We start from the raw sequence: 19,690 nt of genomic DNA, 5'->3' as shown, positions 1-19,690 counted from the left end.
GTTTCTTGGCCCTGCGCTAACATTAGCATCACATTGGGAGCTTTATAAACTAATGATACCTGGGATCCCATCCTAGGGACTGATTTAATTGGGTTTGGGGGATCTGTTCAGTCACACAGGGCCTGGTGCTTCTGAAGGGTCCTGCACATGGTTTCAGTATCTGCTGTCACCATCTAACATTCCTAATAATTTCCCGAAATCAAGCTAGGGGCCCCATGTTTTCATTTTGCATTGGGTCTGCCAAGTTACATAGCCCATCCTGGACCCCAGCCTGGGTAATTTTCAAATGATTCTAATGTGCAGTTGGATTGAGAACTCTCGGTATACGGAGAAAACAGCATGGCCCAGGACTCATGGAGTGTGAAGTCTGCGGATGCAACCCTCAGAAGCATTTGTATTTGTGGGGAGACAGAGGCAAAGTTTCATCCAGGAGAAGTGGAAAGAAAGATTGGAGAGCTAGGAGAGCAATGGGGGCTGGGGACTCCAAAGCCAAGGAGGAGAGTATAAACGACATGCTTAAATACTGCAGGGAAGTTAAAAACTGGGTCTTCCAGCAATCCCATTACCGGGTATACATCCAAAGGAATATAAACCATTCTATTACAAAGATACATTCACACATAGATTCGTTGCAGCCCTAGTCACAAAAGCAAAGACATGGAATCAACCCAAATGCCCATCAATGATAGACTGGATAAAGAAAATGTGGTACATATACGCCATGGAGTACTATGCAGCCATTAAAAAGAATGAGATCATATCCTTTGCAGGGACATGGGTGGAGCTGGAAGCCATTATCCTCAGCAAACTAAAGCAGGAACAGAAAACTAAACACCACACGTTCTCACTTATAAGTGGGGGCTGAACAGTGAGAACACATGGACGCATAGTGGGGAACAACCCACACTTGGGCCTGGTGGAGGGAGGGGAGGTAGAGCATCAGGAATAATAGCTAATGAATCCTGGGCTCAGTACTTACAGGATGGCTGGATCTGTGCAGCAAACCACCATGGCACATGCTTACCTATGTAACAAACCAGCACATCCTGCACGTGTAACCCAGAATTTAAAATAAAAGTTGAAAACAAAAAAAAACTGGGTCTTCAGGCTAATTCTGATTAGCTTTGCCAGATCAGTTAGGGAGGCAGAGTGAGAGCCAACGTCAAATTGAAGGTGAGGAAGAGAATCAGAGAGCTACAGGGTTCCGTGGAGCTTAGCCATGAAGGAAAGAGAAGAGGAAGGGTAATGGGTAAAGAAGGACAGTGACCATGAAGGTATTTTTTTTCGAAGCTGGGGACTCTAATGCATGTTGCTATTGCGGACAGAAAAGCAATGAGCTGGGGCTGGAGGAATTATTCATGGGAGCGTGACTGAGAAGTTGGAGAGAATGAGATTGAGGTTTCTGTAAGTTCTGTGTGGATGGGCCCATGTCTGAGTTACTCCGAAGGTCTTCATGTTGATAGAGGCCCCCACACATGGTAGGGGTTCAGCACAGGTGTGCTCCAGGGCAAACAGTGCCCACAGTGGAGTGGGGGGGCATGTTCAGCCTAAGCCAGAACAAGAGCTGGGCATTCAGGAGGAGGGTAAAGGCACTGAGGGTGCTGGCGGCAGTACCTCTGTCCTGCAGCATTGCTGCAACCTTGCTGTAAGCATCTTTTATCTGCACTGGCTTCGTGATGTCCATTTGGAGCACCGAGAGGCGCGGAGAGCAGGTTCTTCGCAATTCCTCAGCTCCTGGGCCATTTTCATTCAAAACTCCGGCAAATACCGTGAAGCCCAGCTCATCCAGGTACTTGCACAAAGCATGGCCAAGCCCGCAATCACCACCTGCATAGGGTCAGGGGAGTAGGGAGTGAGGTCAAACCAGAGTGACAGGAGAAAATATTTAACAAGGAAAACATATTACGTTGTTTACGATTCTCCATGCTCTCTGAAGAGAGGGGTTCCTGAGGAAGTTTCTTTATGTGCTAAGTGGGGAGGTGGGAGGAGAAGCCAAGCCAGACAGATACATTTCCCCATATAAAGAAAGGGGCATAATATAGAATTAGGGGTTGTGAGTGGGCATAGGTGGAAAGAGAAAGGCATGGGGGAAGGGTAGTCCAGGAGTGGCTGGTGGCCAAAGTAATTGGGAAGGAAAACGAAGGCATCCAATGGAAGTGGTTTCAGTAATCTATAATGTGTAGTGTTTGATGTAACTTCACTCACTCTGTAAAACCTTCAGTCAAACATTCATTACAAACTCATACTTTGGACTCGGTTTTGCCTTGTGGAGACACAGGGCAATAACAGAGGCTGCCCATGGGGGCCAGTTCATGCTGGATTATAAAAAGTTCATGGCCACCTGTGTTTCTCACCCTCCTGGGCCTTTTTCCCTATCCATGGTCTGCCCTGAGCCATGGAATAGACGTCAAGCCTAAAAAGAAAGTTACAGCAGAAACCAGATAGAAAGCCCTAATTGCATTGCTCTGTGAAAACAGAGACTAATGTAATACACAAAGTATGACTTAAGCTTCTCAGAATTTGAGATGGGAGTATACCCAACCCAGCCAAGAGGGTTTTAGGGACCCAGGAAAAAGTGTTTTATACCCACAAGTGCAAAACGTTGATGTCTGAAATTCATAAGTTGAAGATAACATGAACATTAAATCACCCTTTGAGCTACATACACCATAATAAACATATAACAGTTAACGTCTCTCTCGTTTTAATAAGAAAGTATTTCACATTGCCTGTGTCATGTGATCTTCCTTGGACTCCTGCAGGGATCTCTTGTTGGTAGTCAGACATGCCCGCCAAGAATTGGGAAATAAGGAAAATCAGAGTACATGCAGAGAATCAACTCAAAGATCAGTATGTGAGTGGGCAGGAAAGAGGTCTCGCTTCCAAGCTAACCACAGGGGCCTGAAATCTACTGTCTGCAAAGAGAGGGCAGGTGTTCACATACACTACTGATAAACATGTGCAGGACTAAAATCCTCCAGTGTGAATTGGCCTATCTTTTGACCCAAAAAGTCTCAGTATTTATCCTAGAGAAATACTTGCAGGCACATAAATGATGTTCTTTACAACACTGTATAAAAGCAAAAGAAGGAATTAACTTAAATGTCCATGAATAGGAGAATGGGTACCTAAATTACTGTACACAAAATGGAATACGACAAAGCAGTTTTAAAGATGGAATAGAACTATTGACAGTGACATGGCTATTGCTCCAAGATGCTTTGTTAAGTGAAATAAAATAATTTGCAGTATAATAATAATTTATAAAATCCAATTTAATGCAAAAAAGGAGAGTTGATGCTATAAATAGCGAGGTGTGGAAATGTAAAAAAATAAAATAAAATAAAAAAGAATTTGGAAGGAGAGATTCCCTAAGTTTTCCTTAGGAGGACAGGCAGAATGGAGGGTGGACCTTATCTTGTAATGTTTACCATTTTTGCAACAAAAAAGTACTTATTTTTCTTCTGTAATTTCTTTTTTTAAAGGCTATGCTAATTAGAATGGAGACTGATCAGTCCTCTAAGTGTAGAAAAAGGTGGAAGAGAGAGAGATCCTAGCATGGTTGGCATGTGCGAACACTGCCAGAGAGAGAATGATAGTCATGGCAAAAGGTGTGTGTACTCCTGTCCTTCTGACACCACCATTATGAGATGAACGCCTCTGGTTGCCATCACTGATTGCATTTAACGTTTGCTCCATCTCCTTCCTTCTTATGTCTCCATGTATGTCATTGCCCAGCAAATAGCTCTTGAGTGTAAGTGGTTTCCTCCCTGGGGCTGGCCAGAGGAGGAGATGGTACCAACTGAAACACATGCAAGTGTCTGGACCATGTGATAGACACCTGTCTTAGTGTAAATTAATGCATTAGAATTCTGGTACTAATATATAATATATGTGTATAACCATTTTGTGAGCCCAGTTCTGAAGAAATGGACCTGTTGCTGGACAAATCCAACTTCTGGATCCACAGTGCTGAGGCCAGATGCTGGACACTGGCAAGTTCACCAGACTGCAGACCAATGCTGTGTGTGCTCTCCCTGGAATCCCCTAAATACCAGTAGTGGTCAAGTCTGTCTTATAAAATTATTCCCCAAATGTCTACAGTAGAAATTATCCTTCCTATCTTACAGATGAGGAAACTGAAAACAAGAGATGCCAAGATCACACAGATGGTAGGGATCGACCTGGACTCTATTGGATCCTAAATCCAAGTTCATGAGTCACTGTCGTACTGGACCAGCCACCTTCTCCTTCATCTGTGTCAGCAGAGAAGGGAGGTTTGGGCAAGCGAATCCCAGGATGATCCTCTTGTGGTCCGTAAGAAAGGGTATGAATTAACCTGAAAATAACTAACTTTGAACCAGGTTGGAGTTAAAAGTATCTAGAGCCTGGTTATACACACCCTGCTGGGTGAGGCCAAGTGTTTCGTGGACAGCCTTTCCCATTTTGTGATGTACCATACCTTATGCTTCTGCCTTATTATTGGCACAGCTAGATATATGGGGGCCATGGATTTTAAAGCCCCCAGTTCCCCCTAGAGGCTTGTGTGATATCAGGATGCCCAGCATGTTCCTTCTGCACAGAGAAGAAAACTGTTCTGCAGTACAGAGACGAACACCATGACCTTGACTCTACGGAGCACATAAACAGTCAATCAGGGTATCTGCTGCTCTCTAGAGAGCTAAGAGAGGGGGAAAGGGGTCATCCACCCACTTAGAGCTGCTGACCATGAAGGCATGCAAACTGTCACCTGTATCCAAACCTGAAGTCCATCATCTGCTCCCCAAATCCACCTGAGAATCATGAACTTTGCACTTTCCAATCCTTCCTTTGGCCTTGCATCCCACAAACACTTTGTTGTGTTCAACACTGTGTGCCTCCATACAAGATGCTGAGAGCTTCCCCTTCCCCACAGGGGTCCACAAGGTTATAATTGTCCTGTGTAACTCCACCTCTTGTCTGGGGCCGATTGGACCAGAGTCAACCAGCTTTTCTCTTTCAGAAATGTGGAATTGTGGCTGCAAGATCCAAAGCAGTGTCCGATACTGTCTGACCAAAGAGGTCATTAAACTCAATAGCAAATGGGGGGACTGGGTGGCTGTCTTCCTTCATGCGCATGGAGATATGGGCTAAGTCCTCTTGAAGAGTAACAAGAGGCAAAGCTACAAATAAGAGCAGAGTCTGAGGTCAGATGTTGTCCACAGACATAGACGAGCATCTTCTTGGCTCATGATAGCTTTCCAGTCTCTGGTAAACCTCAAGTGATCTCTTCCGCATGTATGCTTTAAGAAATTCCACATCCTCAAAATAATCCCTCTTCTTTCTCGAGTTAGTTTTAGTGTCTTTCCTGAACATCTTTTTCACTTACTGCAGACACTAAAACTAGTTATCTTTGCTTTGGAAAACAGTCCTCAAAAGGTTAAACATAATGTCACCAGACGACCTAGCAATTCTGCTCCTAGGTGTGTACCCAAGATAAATGAAAATATATATTTACACAAAAACCTGTGCACAAATGTTCATAGCAGCATTATTCATAACAACAGAAAAAAAGAAACTAACCAAACATCCATCAACTAATGAATGGATAAAAAATATGGTATACCCAACAGTGAGATATTATTAAGCCATAGAAAGAAATGAAGTTTCTATGCTTGCTACAGCATGAACATTGAAACCATTACACTGAGTGAAAGAAGCCAGCGTGGCAGGTAAAGGGATGAGAGCAAGGAGGAGACATTGTGATCTTGACTCCTTTTCCTTTGAGTAGAGAATAATTTGTCACATTTTGGAAGGCAGTGCCTTTGAGCAGCTTCATGAGCCTAGGATCTGACTCTCTTAGGAAAGTTCCTTGGAGGAGCCTACAGGTGACAACAGTGTTGAACTTTAGGCAAGCCCTGTGATACTGGAAAATTGCAAAGGTTAAGAAACGTCCCCACCCTTTCGTGTTCTGGGAAACAGCTCACTGCAAAGAACTCCCTTCCCCATATGACTTCGATGAGACTCACAGGTGCCCCCACTTGTTTACCTATGACAAGGCCAGACCCAGAGCCTCCAAACTCCCTTTCTTTGTTTTTGTGGTTAGTTGAACTGCCTGTTTCCACTGGTCGGTCGGAACAAAGTGTTCGTTAACCTAACTTTGGTGTAGAGTCTCTCCTTTCCCCAGGTCCTGGCCCACCCTCAGCCTGAGCCAGCAGACAACTCCTCTTTACAGACCTTCCTGATCAGCCCTCAACCACTGTCTGATTGTGTCACTCTGATCATCCCAGCCCCCAACACCCACTTCTTTCTAACCTTGTTTATGCCTCTTTAGCAAAGCGAAACATTTACTGCCTCATCTTGAGACACTTGCAGATTAAGTGGTCAGAACATTCCCTCTACTGCAATAATCCTTTTGAATAAAGTCTCTCCTAACTAAATCTGAGGTTTTTTTTATTTGGCAGTAAATTAATGAAGCCAAAGATCACGGGAGACCATCTGCTTGTGTTTACCCATGAGGCAGTGTGGCATAGGCGAATGGGTGCGAGTCTAGCCCTGCTATTCCTGTCTGTGTAACCCTAGAGAGCCTTTCTAATTACTCTCTGCCTCTGCTTCTTTACCTGTAAAATGGGCTAAATAATGGTACCTGTGTCAGTTAATATTTGTGAAGTGCCTAATAGAGCCTATTCCAAACAATTACTACATCAGTCTTTTTAAAAAATAAAACTGTGTCTTTATTTTAATTTTCAGATGTTTCCACTCGCAATATTGGTAAATGTAGAGTTTGCCTCTACTGACTGTCAGCTGAACATCTTGGTTAAGACTCAGACTGCCTGATTCTCCTCTTCCACTTACGAGCCTTGGGAAAGTCACATATCACCATGTGGAACCTCCACTTCCTCACATGGAAGGTAGGATTATCATAACACCCCCTCCTAGACTGGCATGGGCAGTCAGCAAGACAGGATTTCGCACTGGCCCAGCGTGTTGTGAATGGCTGTCATCAGTATCGTGGCTGTAACCATGACGTCATTTCTGACTTATGATGTTAGAGATCAGGCTGTGCTAGGCCTGGTGTCTATGAAGTCTTGAGGCAGCTCAGGGGTCAGAGGGCCTTGAAAAAGTCTGTGGCTAAGGAATCACTCCTTGAGGAGAGGGGAAACCTGGCAACAAAGCCAGGGCTTTCGTGAGAAGTTGGAAGTGTTTCATAAGAGTTACCCAACAGTGGTGTTTGAAAATAAGCACACCAAGTATGGATTGCATGTTTACCAAGTTCCAGCTAGTTCACATGCATTTACTCATTGAATCCTCTCAATCACCCTGGGGGGTAAGTAATGTTACCATCACCCATTTACAGAGGAGGAAACTGAGGCACAGAAGGATTAAGTCATTCAGCTAAGACACAGCAGAGGTAGTTTGGAGCCAGGCACAGATTAGGATATAAACAACTGGGTTATAAAATATTCAAATCCTCCAAAGCACAAGGCTTAGCCCATAGTGGATGCTCCATAAAAAGCACATGTTGGATGAATAAGCATTGAAGAGGGCACTAGAACATTTGTGCCTTACAAACTGAGAGAGGGTCCTTTGTCACTAGTGCTGAGGGCACCTGACTCATAGTAAGTGCTCAACAGGGCAGAGAAAATGCTGAGGTTGGTGTTAAACTATGTCATTTGGGATCATTCTATCTCTAGCAGCCTGGAAACCCATCAACTTGGAACAGGCAATGACTACTAGAGACCCGTTTGTACAAGATTGGAGTGAATTTGAAATAGCAGTTAATTCTAAAAATGTTAATAAAGACTCAGTTTATGTGCAAATTGGAAATAATGTGAATCACCTTGAATTTGAGAGTATTAGGAATTGTCTAATGTAGTTGCAAAGTGTATTTATGCTACCGCCACATGGGGGCACCATATTAGCTGGTGAACGGAAACACCCCATCATTTGTTGGTTCAAGTCTTAAATTGGGCACGTTGTGAATAACGTGTGTTTGGGAGTTCTTCAGGCCAGGCTTCTTGAATAAAACGCATCCACCCTGTAAATACAGGACTGAGTGCTGGGATGCATGTGCCCTGGAACACAAGCACTGTCCTTTGGAAGCTACATTCAGAAAGAAGGAAGATGGGGGATAAATTTACAAACCTGTAAATGTTTTTTAGTCATTAATAAAACATCATACAAGAAATAAAAGCTCACAGTCAATACTGAGATCAATAAAAGAAGGTATTCTCCATAATCTCACCATATTGCATAACTCTCATAGTGTTCATGTTCTTTTTCTTCTAGTCTTTTTTCCTACATATCGTTAACAGTTATAGCACACATACAATTTGACAGCTGATTTTTAAATTACTATTATGTAGACCAGTTTTACATATTTCTACATAGTCTTCAAAGCCATAATTTTTCATTACTATAGATAAAATCGTCCCTATTAAAATACAGCCAAGAGAAATGATGATAACCTGGATTCTGGAGCTGGGAGACCTGGGTTCAAATCCCAGCTCTGTCACTTAACAGCTGTGTGACTTTGGCTGTCACTTAACCTCTCTGTGCCCCAGTTTCTGCATCTTTAAAATGGAGTGACAGTAGGACCTGGGTCATAGAGTTGTTAGAAGGATTAAATAATTTGATATATTAAAGTAATTGGAACAAGGTCTGGCACAAAGCCACTGCTCTCCAGATGTTTATTAAATAAATGGTAACTTTTTTTTTTTTTTTGACAGAGTCTCACTCTGTCACCCAGGCTTGAGTGCAGTGGCACAATCTTGGCTTACTGCAACCTCTGCCTCCTGGGTTCAAGCAATTCTTTGCCTCAGCCTCCCAAGTAGCTGGGATTACATGCACCTGCCACCATGCCCAGCTCATTTTTGTATTTTTAATAGAGATGGGGTTTCACCATCTTGGCCAGGCTGGTCTTGAACTCCTGATCTCATGATCTACCTGCCTCAGTCTTCCAAAGTGCTGGGATTACAGGTGTGAGTCACCACGCCTGGCCCATAAATGGAAACTTTTTTTAAAAAACTGACACTACACTACTCCTTTCATTGGCTCCCTCCAGTTTCTGGAACCAAAAAGGTTTTCAGTTCAGTTCTCTCAGAAGGTCCTCACTGCTATTCTAGCCACAGCGATGAATCAGCCAAAGATCACAGCTCTGCTTTATGCGTCCTTGCCCCTAAAGCTCCTCCGAGTGCTCCCTTTGCCAATGATGTCTTCAACTACCAGCAGCTTAAGGTGGAGGTGCTTACGGGGTTGGTATCTTCAGAGGCACCAAGACCCTTTCTCATAGTGGAATCTCACTTCTTATGGTAGAACGGACAAAGACAAATTGAAGATCTACTATGTATCAGTAAAAGGATGTGATCTGAATAGGCATTTCATTTGTCCCACACAATGAATTTTGCAAAAATTTGAACAAAGACTCAGAATCGGGAGATTGTACCTGAAAACCCAGATCAACGGTTTCTCTTGATTAACCAGGAGATGAGTCGGCATTCCCACAAGGGACCCATCAGCTGAGGCTGAGGACCTCCGGGGCTCCCCCTTTGATGGGGTATGCACTCGAAGGAACAAGGTTCACTGATCAAGAGTTCTCACACACACACACATTCCCATCACCAGCTTCCCTCAGTAATGCAGCCTACCCTGACCCCATAGCCTTTTGAGTTGGAGATCCCTGACATACAGTTTCCCACTTACAAAGGTCGTCTGAATCAAAGCTGTTTATCTGGTAGAAAGCCTGTGGGAAACTAGTGGGAAGTGGACTTTCCCCACCCTTTTGTTTAAGACTTAGGCAATCCATCAGATTGCCACCCTCATGTTGACATTGCCTGTTCCCCATAAAATGGATTAAGGTATAATAAAATATTAGATAAATACAACAAAACTCTAGCATACTTAGGACTGCCCTGAGGTCAAAATAAAAGCTCAACTCTTAATCCAGGAAGAGCAAATACTTGACCTCCCTCCACCTTTGCCCTCAGCATTCTTAAAGGATAACAGTTGTCGGGTGAGGAGGCCTTGGGAAATAGCTAGATTTTTCATGTCAATTTTTTTTAATGGAAACAAATGCATTTTTTCTTGGAACATAACCTTTATGAAGAATTCTCCCATATTCTTGTGATTCCTGTGTTAAGATGAGCAACTGAAATGCCCGGGAAATTAAATACTTGCCCAAAGCTACACAACGGGAATGTGGTAGAGTCAGCCATGAAACCCAGGTTTGCTCTTTGCAAAACACATTCCTGTACTGTCCCGGTGCCACTTTTAACTTCTGACACATCTTCCTACCTGTCTTCACCTTCATTCTTTTGTTCCCTCATTCATTCAGATATCATTGTGTTAGGTCCTAAAAACACCCACCCACAAAAGACAAATACTCCCTGGCTTCATGACGCATACTGATTAGGAAAGAGGTTCTCACTCCTCAGTCCCACTACAATCTAAAAAAAAGTCAATGCCCATCCCCAGAGACTCCCATTTAATTGGCCTGGATGTGGTCGGTATCCACTGGCAACAGTTTCTGAGATCTCTTCAGGAGATTCCAAACTTCAGCCAGGATTGAGAGCCACCAATGCAGGAAAGCGATTCTCAACCACAGACAATTTTGTCCCCTGGGGAATATCTGGCAATGTCTGGAAACATTTTTGGTTGTCACAACACAGACTACTATTGAGGCCAGGGATGCTTCTCAACATCTGCCAGCCAACATCCATCCTCATATATCAACAGTGCCAAGGCTGAGAAACCCTGGTCTAGAGAGAAGATGCACATTGGATAAATAATTACAATATTGGTGAATGTTATTAATAGGAAAGTTCTAGGAATATAAGTCATAGTTTACTTTTATAGAGAACTCCAGTTTCCTCCTTAAGGGAACACTCATTGGAAAATAATACAGGCAGGAAAGAGAAGAAACTAGGTGATCTCCATCAGGGTATGGACTCTCTTGGGCTGTCTGGCTCACTGTTCCAGACCCCACACCCACTGAGCGACTGTAGTAAATACTTACCGAATGACAGAATGAACAATTGAGTAAATGAAGAAGTATCACAGGCCAGGCACAACCCATCACCTTCTCACAGTTTCATGTTCTTGCCCTGTACTCGCTCCCTGGACCCATTCATCACCCTCCCTGAGCCCCGCCCTCCGTCCACAGTGCCTAAAAATCAGATTTTTTCTTTTAAATGACCTTCATTTTTTAATAAGAACATAACTTAGGAAAGGTTTCTCGATTCTATATTCACAAAGGAAACTGAACTGTACAGATGACTGTAATTCAGCATTCAACTAAGACCTGGTCACCGTGAAAATTCGCATTACCCTTAGGGCACATGCGAACCAACACAAAGCTGATGTGGGAATGGGTGGGGTAGGTGAGCCCTAATGACTTTTGCCCATGTAAGGGGACTCAGTCCAAAAAGTTTGAGAGCCTTATGTTTATATATGTTATCTCACTTTATGCTTGCAACCTAAGGTAAGATGCACATTTTTTAAAAAAACAGATTTTATTTTTTAGAGCAAATTTAGATTTACAAAAAAATCAGAAAGCTAGTACCGAGAGTTCCCAAATACTTCGCATACAGTTTCCCTATTATTAACATCTTATGGCTGGGTGGGGTAGCTCACACCTGTAATTCCAGAACTTTGGGAGGCTGAGGCAGGAGAATCGCTTGAGCCCAGGAGTTTGAGACTAGCCTGGGTAACAAAGGGAGACCCTGCCTCTACAAATAATTTAAAAATTAGCCAGGTGTGCTGGCATACGCCCCTGGCCCCAGCTACCCGGGAGGCTGAGGTGGGAGAATCACCTGAGCCCAGGAGGTTGAGGCTGCAGTGAGCATGCTCATACTGCTGCACTCCAGCCTAGGCGACAGAGCAAAACCCTATCTCAAAAAAAAAAAAAAAAAATTAACAACAACAACAATCTTACATTAGTATGATGTAGTTACATCTTCTACAATTAATGACCCAATATTGATACATTATTATTAACTAAATTCTTTACTTTATTCACATTGCGTTACTTTTACCTAATGTCCTTTTTCTGCTGTAGGATCCTGTTCAGGACATTGTGTTACATTTAGTGATCCTGTCTGCTTAGACTCCTGTGGGCTATGACAGGTTCTCAGACCTGACATAGTTGACATAATTGATAGTTTGACGGTGTGCTCATCAGGGATTTTGTAGAATGCCTCTCTATTTGAATTTGTCTGATGCTTTTCTCCTGATTAGACTGGGATTATAGGTTTGGGGGAAGAAGATCACAGAGGTAAAATGTCATTTCATCACATCACATCACATTAAGGGTACATAGCACCCATGTGACTTAAGACTGCTGCTGATGTTGACCTGGAAGATGTTGACCTGGTTGAAGTAGTGTTCATCAGTTTTCTCCACTGCACAGTTGCTTTTTCCCCTTCCCAAGCTGTACGCTTTGAAAGGAAGCCGTTGTGCACAGGCCACACTTAAAAACTGGGGAGTTAGGCTGGGCGCGGTGGCTCACGCCTGTAATCCCAGCACTTTGGGAGGCCGAAGCGGGTGGATCACGAGGTCAGGAGATCGAGAGCATCCTGGCCAACATGGTGAAACCCCGTCTCTACTAAAAATACAAAAAGTAGCCGGGCATGTTGGTGCGCGCCTGTAGTCCCAGCTATTCAGGAGGCTGAGGCAGGAGAATCGCTTGAACCCAGGAGGCGGAGCTTGCAGTGAGCCGAGATTGCGCCACTGCACTCTAGCCTGGTGACGGAGGGGGACTCTCTCTCAAAAAAAAAAAAAAAAGAAAAGAAAAGAGAAAGTGGGGAGTTATGCTCTTCCTTCTTTAGGGTGGAATAGCTCTATAAATTATTTGGAATTCTGCACAGGAGATTTATCTCTTCTCCCTCGCTTATTAATTAGTTCAATCACTTATTTATATCAGTTTGGACTCATGAATATTGATTTTATACTTTGGGTTATGGCTTACTACTTTATTGTGTTGCTCTAACTCTTCTAGCTTTGGCTATTTAGAGCTTCCAGTTGGCTCCCATAAAAGTGTACATTTTTTCCCATTTTACAGGTGAGGAAACCAAGCTTCAGAAAGAATATAAAAAGTTTCCGGCCTCACTCAAGTAAAAAAGCAGAGGTGCCATTTGAACCCTAAGTCCATAAGATTCTAAGGCACCTGTTTTTTTGTTTGGTTGGTTGTTTTTGTTTGTTTGTATTTCCTGTCTAACACATTCTCTCTGAATATAGTCAACTTCCGTGAATCAATGACTAGTGTATATTTCACCTATCATTGTGAATAGGCAATAGCATTTTTGAGGTTACCAATCTGCTATGTATTATACATTATAGAGAAACTTAATCAGCACCAAGGTTAAGAAACAACATCACCAGCTCACCAGAGATCTCCCTTGTATCTCCTTTCAGTTGTCCCCACCCCTCACAGGTTACCACGATCCTGACTTACAACAGCATAGATCCATTTTACCTGATTTTTGTTTTAAATAGATGGAAATAGGTATCGGTCCTCTTTGTGGCTGGCTTCTTTTGTTCATTCTCCTATGTTTTCCTGTGGCTTGGTTAATAGAAATTTTTTGTAAATGTTCCAACCATGTATTTCACAAGAATTGCTACAAGTAAAGTAACACTTGTAAAAACACGTTAAGCAACTACATAAAAAGTAAATTTACTTAAGATTAGCATAACACAAAAAAGAGAAAACTAACCAGAGATACAACTAAATTGCCCCACTATCCCAAGGTCCCTTTTATCATTATCTAAGGTTTTATCTAAGTAGGGCAGCCTTACTAATGTCCCTTTTTTTCATGGGAAAGATGCTTCCTGGCTGACAGGATGTCATTCTTGCCAACACATGACCAAAAACTCACTCAGCCGCTTCCAAAATATAATGATACAAGATGCAGCTTGCCAAACTTGAATAAAATCCAAGATGTCTGTGATTTACAGTTTTCTATTTTCTGTTTCATTGCTAATTACCACCATTGACCTAGTTCTTTACAACAGAGGTGACAAACCCTTGGTACCTGGGCCAGCTTACACTTCTCATTCCACCATGGACACTGTTCAATCAAATCACCTCTCCCTTAGAATCTACTCACTCCAGTACTCCTCACCAACCACAGAGGAAACCAATTTGCCACCCTCACTCACACCAGAACATTGTGTTATTTTCTAGTTGGATCCACGCTTCTATTGCATGGTTTTCCAGTTGAATCCAGGCTTCTCATTTCTGCTCCATTCTTAGCACATCTCTCCCCAGCTCATGAACCTGCTCTGACACCCACTTGTCTGATAGCTAATGGATACAGTACGCTGTCTGGATGTCAATAACTTCTATCATTTGCCCACTGTGGGGGAGTTTTCTACATTTCCCAACCTTAGGACATACCTTCTATTCTACTTGGGCTGATTTCTTAATCCTCTCACATATGTGCTGCTTACTCCATCCTGTGTGTTCCTGCCTATTCATTACCTCATTCTTTCAATAGCTCTTTGTTGAGCATGTGCCATGTACTCTTCTACATCATGGGGACACGGCAACATATAAAACCATCCAAGTCCCCATCCCATGGAGCTTAGCTTGTAGGGGGTCATGGGAGACATTCAATAAGCAAATGTGTTGGCGTCAGGTGGGAATGGGTGTTTGCAACAGAATAGTGAGTGGGTGCCAGGATGCCATGTTCAGGGACAGCAACTCTGAGTGGGTAGCAGCTGAACAGCTATCCCAGGAAGGGTGCACCAGGCACAGGGCAGAGCAGGTGCAAAGGCTCTCAGACAGGAACATAATTCTCAGTCAAACAACAGAGAGGCCATTTTAACCAGAGCAGAACAAGCAAAGAGAATAAAAGGAGCTAAATTACAGCAGTAGTTCAAGGCCAGTCCATGTGGCCTTTAAGTCAGTGATTTCTGTTCCCCCCCAGGGAACATTTGACAATGTCTGGAGACATTTTTGATTGTAAAAATGGGGATGGGCTACTGACATCTGGTGAGGCCAGGGAGCTGCTAAACATCCCAAAATGCATAGAACAGACCCCACTAAAAAGAACCATCTGGCCTCAAATGTTAAGACAGCCGAGGTTGAGAAACTCTGCTTTCAGCCATGGGGAAGACCATGAGTTTTGTTGTAAAATGTGACGAGAGATATCATCAGAAAGTTTTGAACCAAGGTGTGACTTGAGTTGACTTAGGTTTTAAAAAAAATAGAAAGATTTCTATTGGACAGCACCCTTTCCTTTCTGCTAAAGACACTAGTGGGGAAAGAGGAAAAAATGACATCTCAAAGAGATGAAGTGGGAGTGGGGAGAGAAAGCAAAATTTCTGGAGGCTGGGAAATCAAGTTTGTGGAAATGGCTAAGTGGTATGTTAAGAATAGGGCAGGGCTGAGCCCGGTGGCTCATGCATGTAATCCCAGCACTTTGGGAGGCTGAGGCAGGTGGATAACTTGAGGTCAGGAGTTTGAGGCCAGCCTGGGTAACATGGTGAAACCTCATGTCTACTAAAAATGCAAAAATTAGCCAGCTGTGGTGGCACACACCTGTAGTCCCAGCTACTTGGGAGGCTGAAGCAGGAGAATCGCTTGAACCTGGGAGGTGGAAGTTGCAGTGAGCCAAGATCACACCACTACACTCCAGCCTGGGTGACACAGCGAGACTCTGTCTCAAAAAAAAAAGTTAGATTTAAAAAAGAATGGGGCAGTCTAATATTTACAATGTCTGTGATGACAGAGGAGCCCTGAATTTTCTGGAAAGCATATTACTTTCATCTGATCTATGTGCGTGGCTTTTCTTTCTTTTTTTCTTTTTTTTTTTTTTTTTTTTTCGATATGTGGGTTAAGGTTAAGTGATTAAGGAGAAAGGGCTCTTACATGTTTGGACTGATAGCAGAGTAAAGAATGAGAGATGAGAGTTCATCTTCACTAGAAATCACAGCCAGAGGTGACTTGGAGAAAGACAAGCTTGGGAATTTGTAAACATGCTGTTGAAGGCATGGATAGACCTGCCTTAGGTCATCATGTAAGGACTCCAGCACATGATCTCTTGACTTAATGAGCATGGTGACCTTAAGTGATATCTGAATCACTTTGATTATCAGGAACAACTGCTTATTAAATAAAACTGATAATGAACTTCTATCTATGGTTATGCGTTCCATGTTAGAACTTCTTTACATAATACAAGAGGGATATGCTCTACCAGTCCAGTACCATCCATGTCCAGTGTTGTTTGAGCTCCCCAGCAGCAACACAAGATGAAGCTTTCTTTCCACGGACAGCAGCACACAAAGTCTTCTCTGTGCACAGTCTCAGAGTTGATAGAACATCTTTAGAGGTCAACCACAACCAAAGAATTTAATCAATTCACTCAGCTTCTCTCTGCTCCCCCATGCTGGGCTGGGTGCTACAGGTACAATGGTGACCAAGATGGACACAGTTCTTGGCCTCAAGGTCTTATACTCTAGTGGAGAACTCAGAGTCCATGGCTAGCGCTATGAACTTTCCCCAGTCCTGCTAAACTTATCATTGGTTATGCTGGTATTTTTTATCTTAGTTTTCAATCTCTGCTACTTTAAAAATAAATAAATAAATAATAAAAAATAAATAAAAATTAAAACTCGGGAGAATGAAAAATGATAATATTTCAATCTTCTCTTTTCATTTCTGTAGACTCTGCAGGGGTGTATCAATTGTAGTTTGCTTGGGATGTGCGCCTCTTCCAAATCCTCTCTACCTGTAAGACTTTTGGTTTGGCTTTTTCCCCTGCAGTCTAGGTGACTCTGATCACCAATTCCCTGATGTACATGGGCTCCTTCTGTTGACTTCTGCATTTGCCATGCAGCCAAAGCCTGTGCTACCAGAAAAAAAAGTTCTTAGCAACTTTTAGCTAATAAGTGCTATAGTTGGAATGTGTTCCCCAAATTTCATGTGTAGTAAACTTAATCCCCAAATTCATATGTTGATGGCATTGAGAGATGGAGCCTTTGGGAGGTACTTAGGACTAGATAAGGTCATAATGGGGCCCCCAAGAGGGGGCTGGTGGCTTTATAAGAAGAGGAAGAGAGACCTAAGCTGGCATGCTCTTGCCCTCTTGCTATATGATGCCCTCCACCATGTTATGATGCAGAAAGAAAGAGCAATGCCAGTACCATGCTCTTCAGTTTTTCAGCCTCCAGAAATGTGAGTGAATAAATTTCTGCTGTTTTAAGGCACCCAGTCTGTTATACTTTTTTACAGCAGTTCCAGGAGACCAATAAAGTGAACTACCCCTCTCCTACTACATGTGATCTTCAGTAGACCGCCCAACACTGCCCAAGCTAAGAGAAAGGATATTTTTCCCTGGATTGTGAGTTTTGAGCATAAAAAAATAGAGAGATGGGCAAGACCTAGATTCAGGGCTCAGCTTTGTCATTTACTCTCCTAGTGGGACTAGGAAAAGCTAGTTCAAGAGAAATGCATGCCCAGGGTCTAGCCTTCTCTAGAGAGTTTCTGAGCAGGTAGAAAACCTCAAGGGATGCTCCCTGAGGGAGACTCATGCTATGAGCAAACTAGAACTCACTGACAATTGCATTCACAAGACCCTCTCACTAGAAACATTTGGATACATGACAGTTTGCTTGCTCTGACCAAGGAGGAACAGCTGCCCACACTCAGTTTCCTGGGTCTAAGAGACAGTCAGAGAACATCTTTGTTAAATTCATTATTTGCAAACGCCTGGGCAGAAGACCAAAACAGAAAAAGAGGTAAGAGGATCCAGGCGTAGCTTCTCAATTTTTGGCAAACCAGAATGCCCACCCGAACAACAGAGAGGGGCACAGCCTCCCCAGTCCCACAGCCCACCAAGGAAGGACCTGGAATTGCTCATTTTTCCAGGGACCAACCCCTATAAGAATAGTCTCAGCAAACTACCTGCAAGACTGTCATCAAATCTCGGATACAACTTGATTCCTGGTCATACACCGCACAGACGTTATTTCCTGAGCACCTATGATGTGGTTGGCTCTGTATAAGGCACTGACGGCACAGTGTGATCCTATCCTTGGTGATGGTGAGCCCTCGATAGAGACCTGCACCAGGTGCCAAGGGCACATGAAGAAGCATCCAAAGCCCATGGGGTCTGGGAGAGAGCAGGGAAGATTACATAGTTAAGCAAACTCTCAAAAGTAGTATCCCCATTTTACAGATTAGTAATCTGAGGCTCTGAGATGTTAATTATCTGACCCAGGTCACACAGCAAGCAGCTGGCAGAGCTGAGAAGCTGCAACTAACGATTCCAAAGTCCGTGCTCTTTTTTTCTTTTTTTATTTTACTTTAAGTTCCGGGATACATGTGCAGAACTTACAGGTTGGTTACATAGCTGTATGTGTGGCATGGTAGTTTGCTGCACCTATCAACTCGTCACCCTAGTGTTAAGCCCTGCATGCATTAGCTATTTGTCCTGATACTTTCCCTCCCCTCACCCTCACCCCCACCCCTATAGGCCCCGATGTGTGCTGTTACTCTCTCTGTGTCCATATGTTCTCATAGTTCAGTTCCCACTTATGAGTGAGAACATGCGATACTTGGTTTTCTGTTCCTGTGTTAGTTTGCTGAGGATGATGGCTTCCAGCTTCATCCATGTCTCTGCAAGGGGCATTATCTCATTCCTTTTTAGTCCATGGTCTTTTTGCACTGCTAGATAATCTCTCTAACCCTGGCGGGAAGGCACTTGCCTGCCTAGCAGTCTTCGTTTGTTCATGCATTCATTCATGCATGCACGCATTTCTTCAACAGAAGTTTATTAAGCATCTACTGCATACCAGGAGCCGTACGCAGTGCTATCATTACAGAATTGAATGAAATAGTCAAGATAGTCTAGTGGGACTATGACACAGATATTTACTAGATAAATATTCAATTTCAAGGTGAGAAAAGTTCTATGAAAGTAACAAATAGGATATGAAGATTGAGAAATACACCTGGAGACTTAAAGCCTGGAGAACGGAGAATACCTGTTCAAGAAGTTAATATTTAAGCTAGTAGTTATCAATTGGCAGGGATTTTGTCCTCATGAGGCATTTGGCATTGTCTAGAGACATTTTTTCTTATCACAACTGGGGAGCAGATTATTGTGTCATCCAGTGAGTAGAGACTAAACATCCTATAATGTACAGAAAAGCTCCAACGACAAAGAAATTTTCCAGCCCCAAATGTCAATAGTGCCAAGATTTAAAAACAAAAACAAAAACAAAACAAAAGCATGACTACAAGCAGTTAATTGTCATGTCTTAGACTAAGACATGAAGGTGAAGAAGAAGCCAGCCTGTAAAGGGTGGAGGAAAAAGCATTCCAGGTGAAAAGAACAGTAAATGGAAAGACTTTAGAGCTTGGTGCTTCAAGCTAACTAGCAGGGGAGAGAGGTGTGGGATCTGGGGGCTCAGATTCCACAGGGCCTTCTGGTCTTGGGCAAAAGTTTGGGTTTGAATTCTCTACAGCAGAAAGCCTTTGATGGGTCTTAAGCCAGAAAAAGACACTCAACCTACTCTGCAGAGGACAACTTAAAGAGGCAAAAGTGGAATCCCAGAGGCCAGGGAGTAGCCCTAGAACAAATGACGGTAGCTTTGACTACATCAGAAGCAGGGGAGGTGGCGAGCCGTGGACATATCTAGGTGCACTTGGAAAGTAATAGCCTCAGCACTGAGAACGAATTGTATATGGGTGGGCAGGGGAGAAGAT

General features: G+C 43.2%; 1 protein-coding gene across 2 annotated transcripts in view; it reads right to left on the bottom strand.

Annotated features, from left to right (window-relative positions):
- Positions 1-19,690, bottom strand: part of HSD17B2 (hydroxysteroid 17-beta dehydrogenase 2) — a 63,182-nt gene that overhangs the window by 28,524 nt on the left and 14,968 nt on the right. For both annotated transcript variants that reach the window (XM_009431300.5, XM_024349973.3), the window contains one exon: positions 1,615-1,827. In XM_009431300.5, coding sequence (XP_009429575.3) covers positions 1,615-1,827 — 213 coding nt within the window. The remainder of the gene's footprint in view (positions 1-1,614; positions 1,828-19,690) is intronic.

This window comes from Pan troglodytes, chromosome 18 (assembly GCF_028858775.2).
Source record: "Pan troglodytes isolate AG18354 chromosome 18, NHGRI_mPanTro3-v2.0_pri, whole genome shotgun sequence".
NCBI classification, from domain to species: domain Eukaryota; kingdom Metazoa; phylum Chordata; class Mammalia; order Primates; family Hominidae; genus Pan; species Pan troglodytes.
The sequence above is the reverse complement of the archived record's forward strand: the minus strand, read 5'-3'. Positions and strand labels throughout refer to the sequence as shown.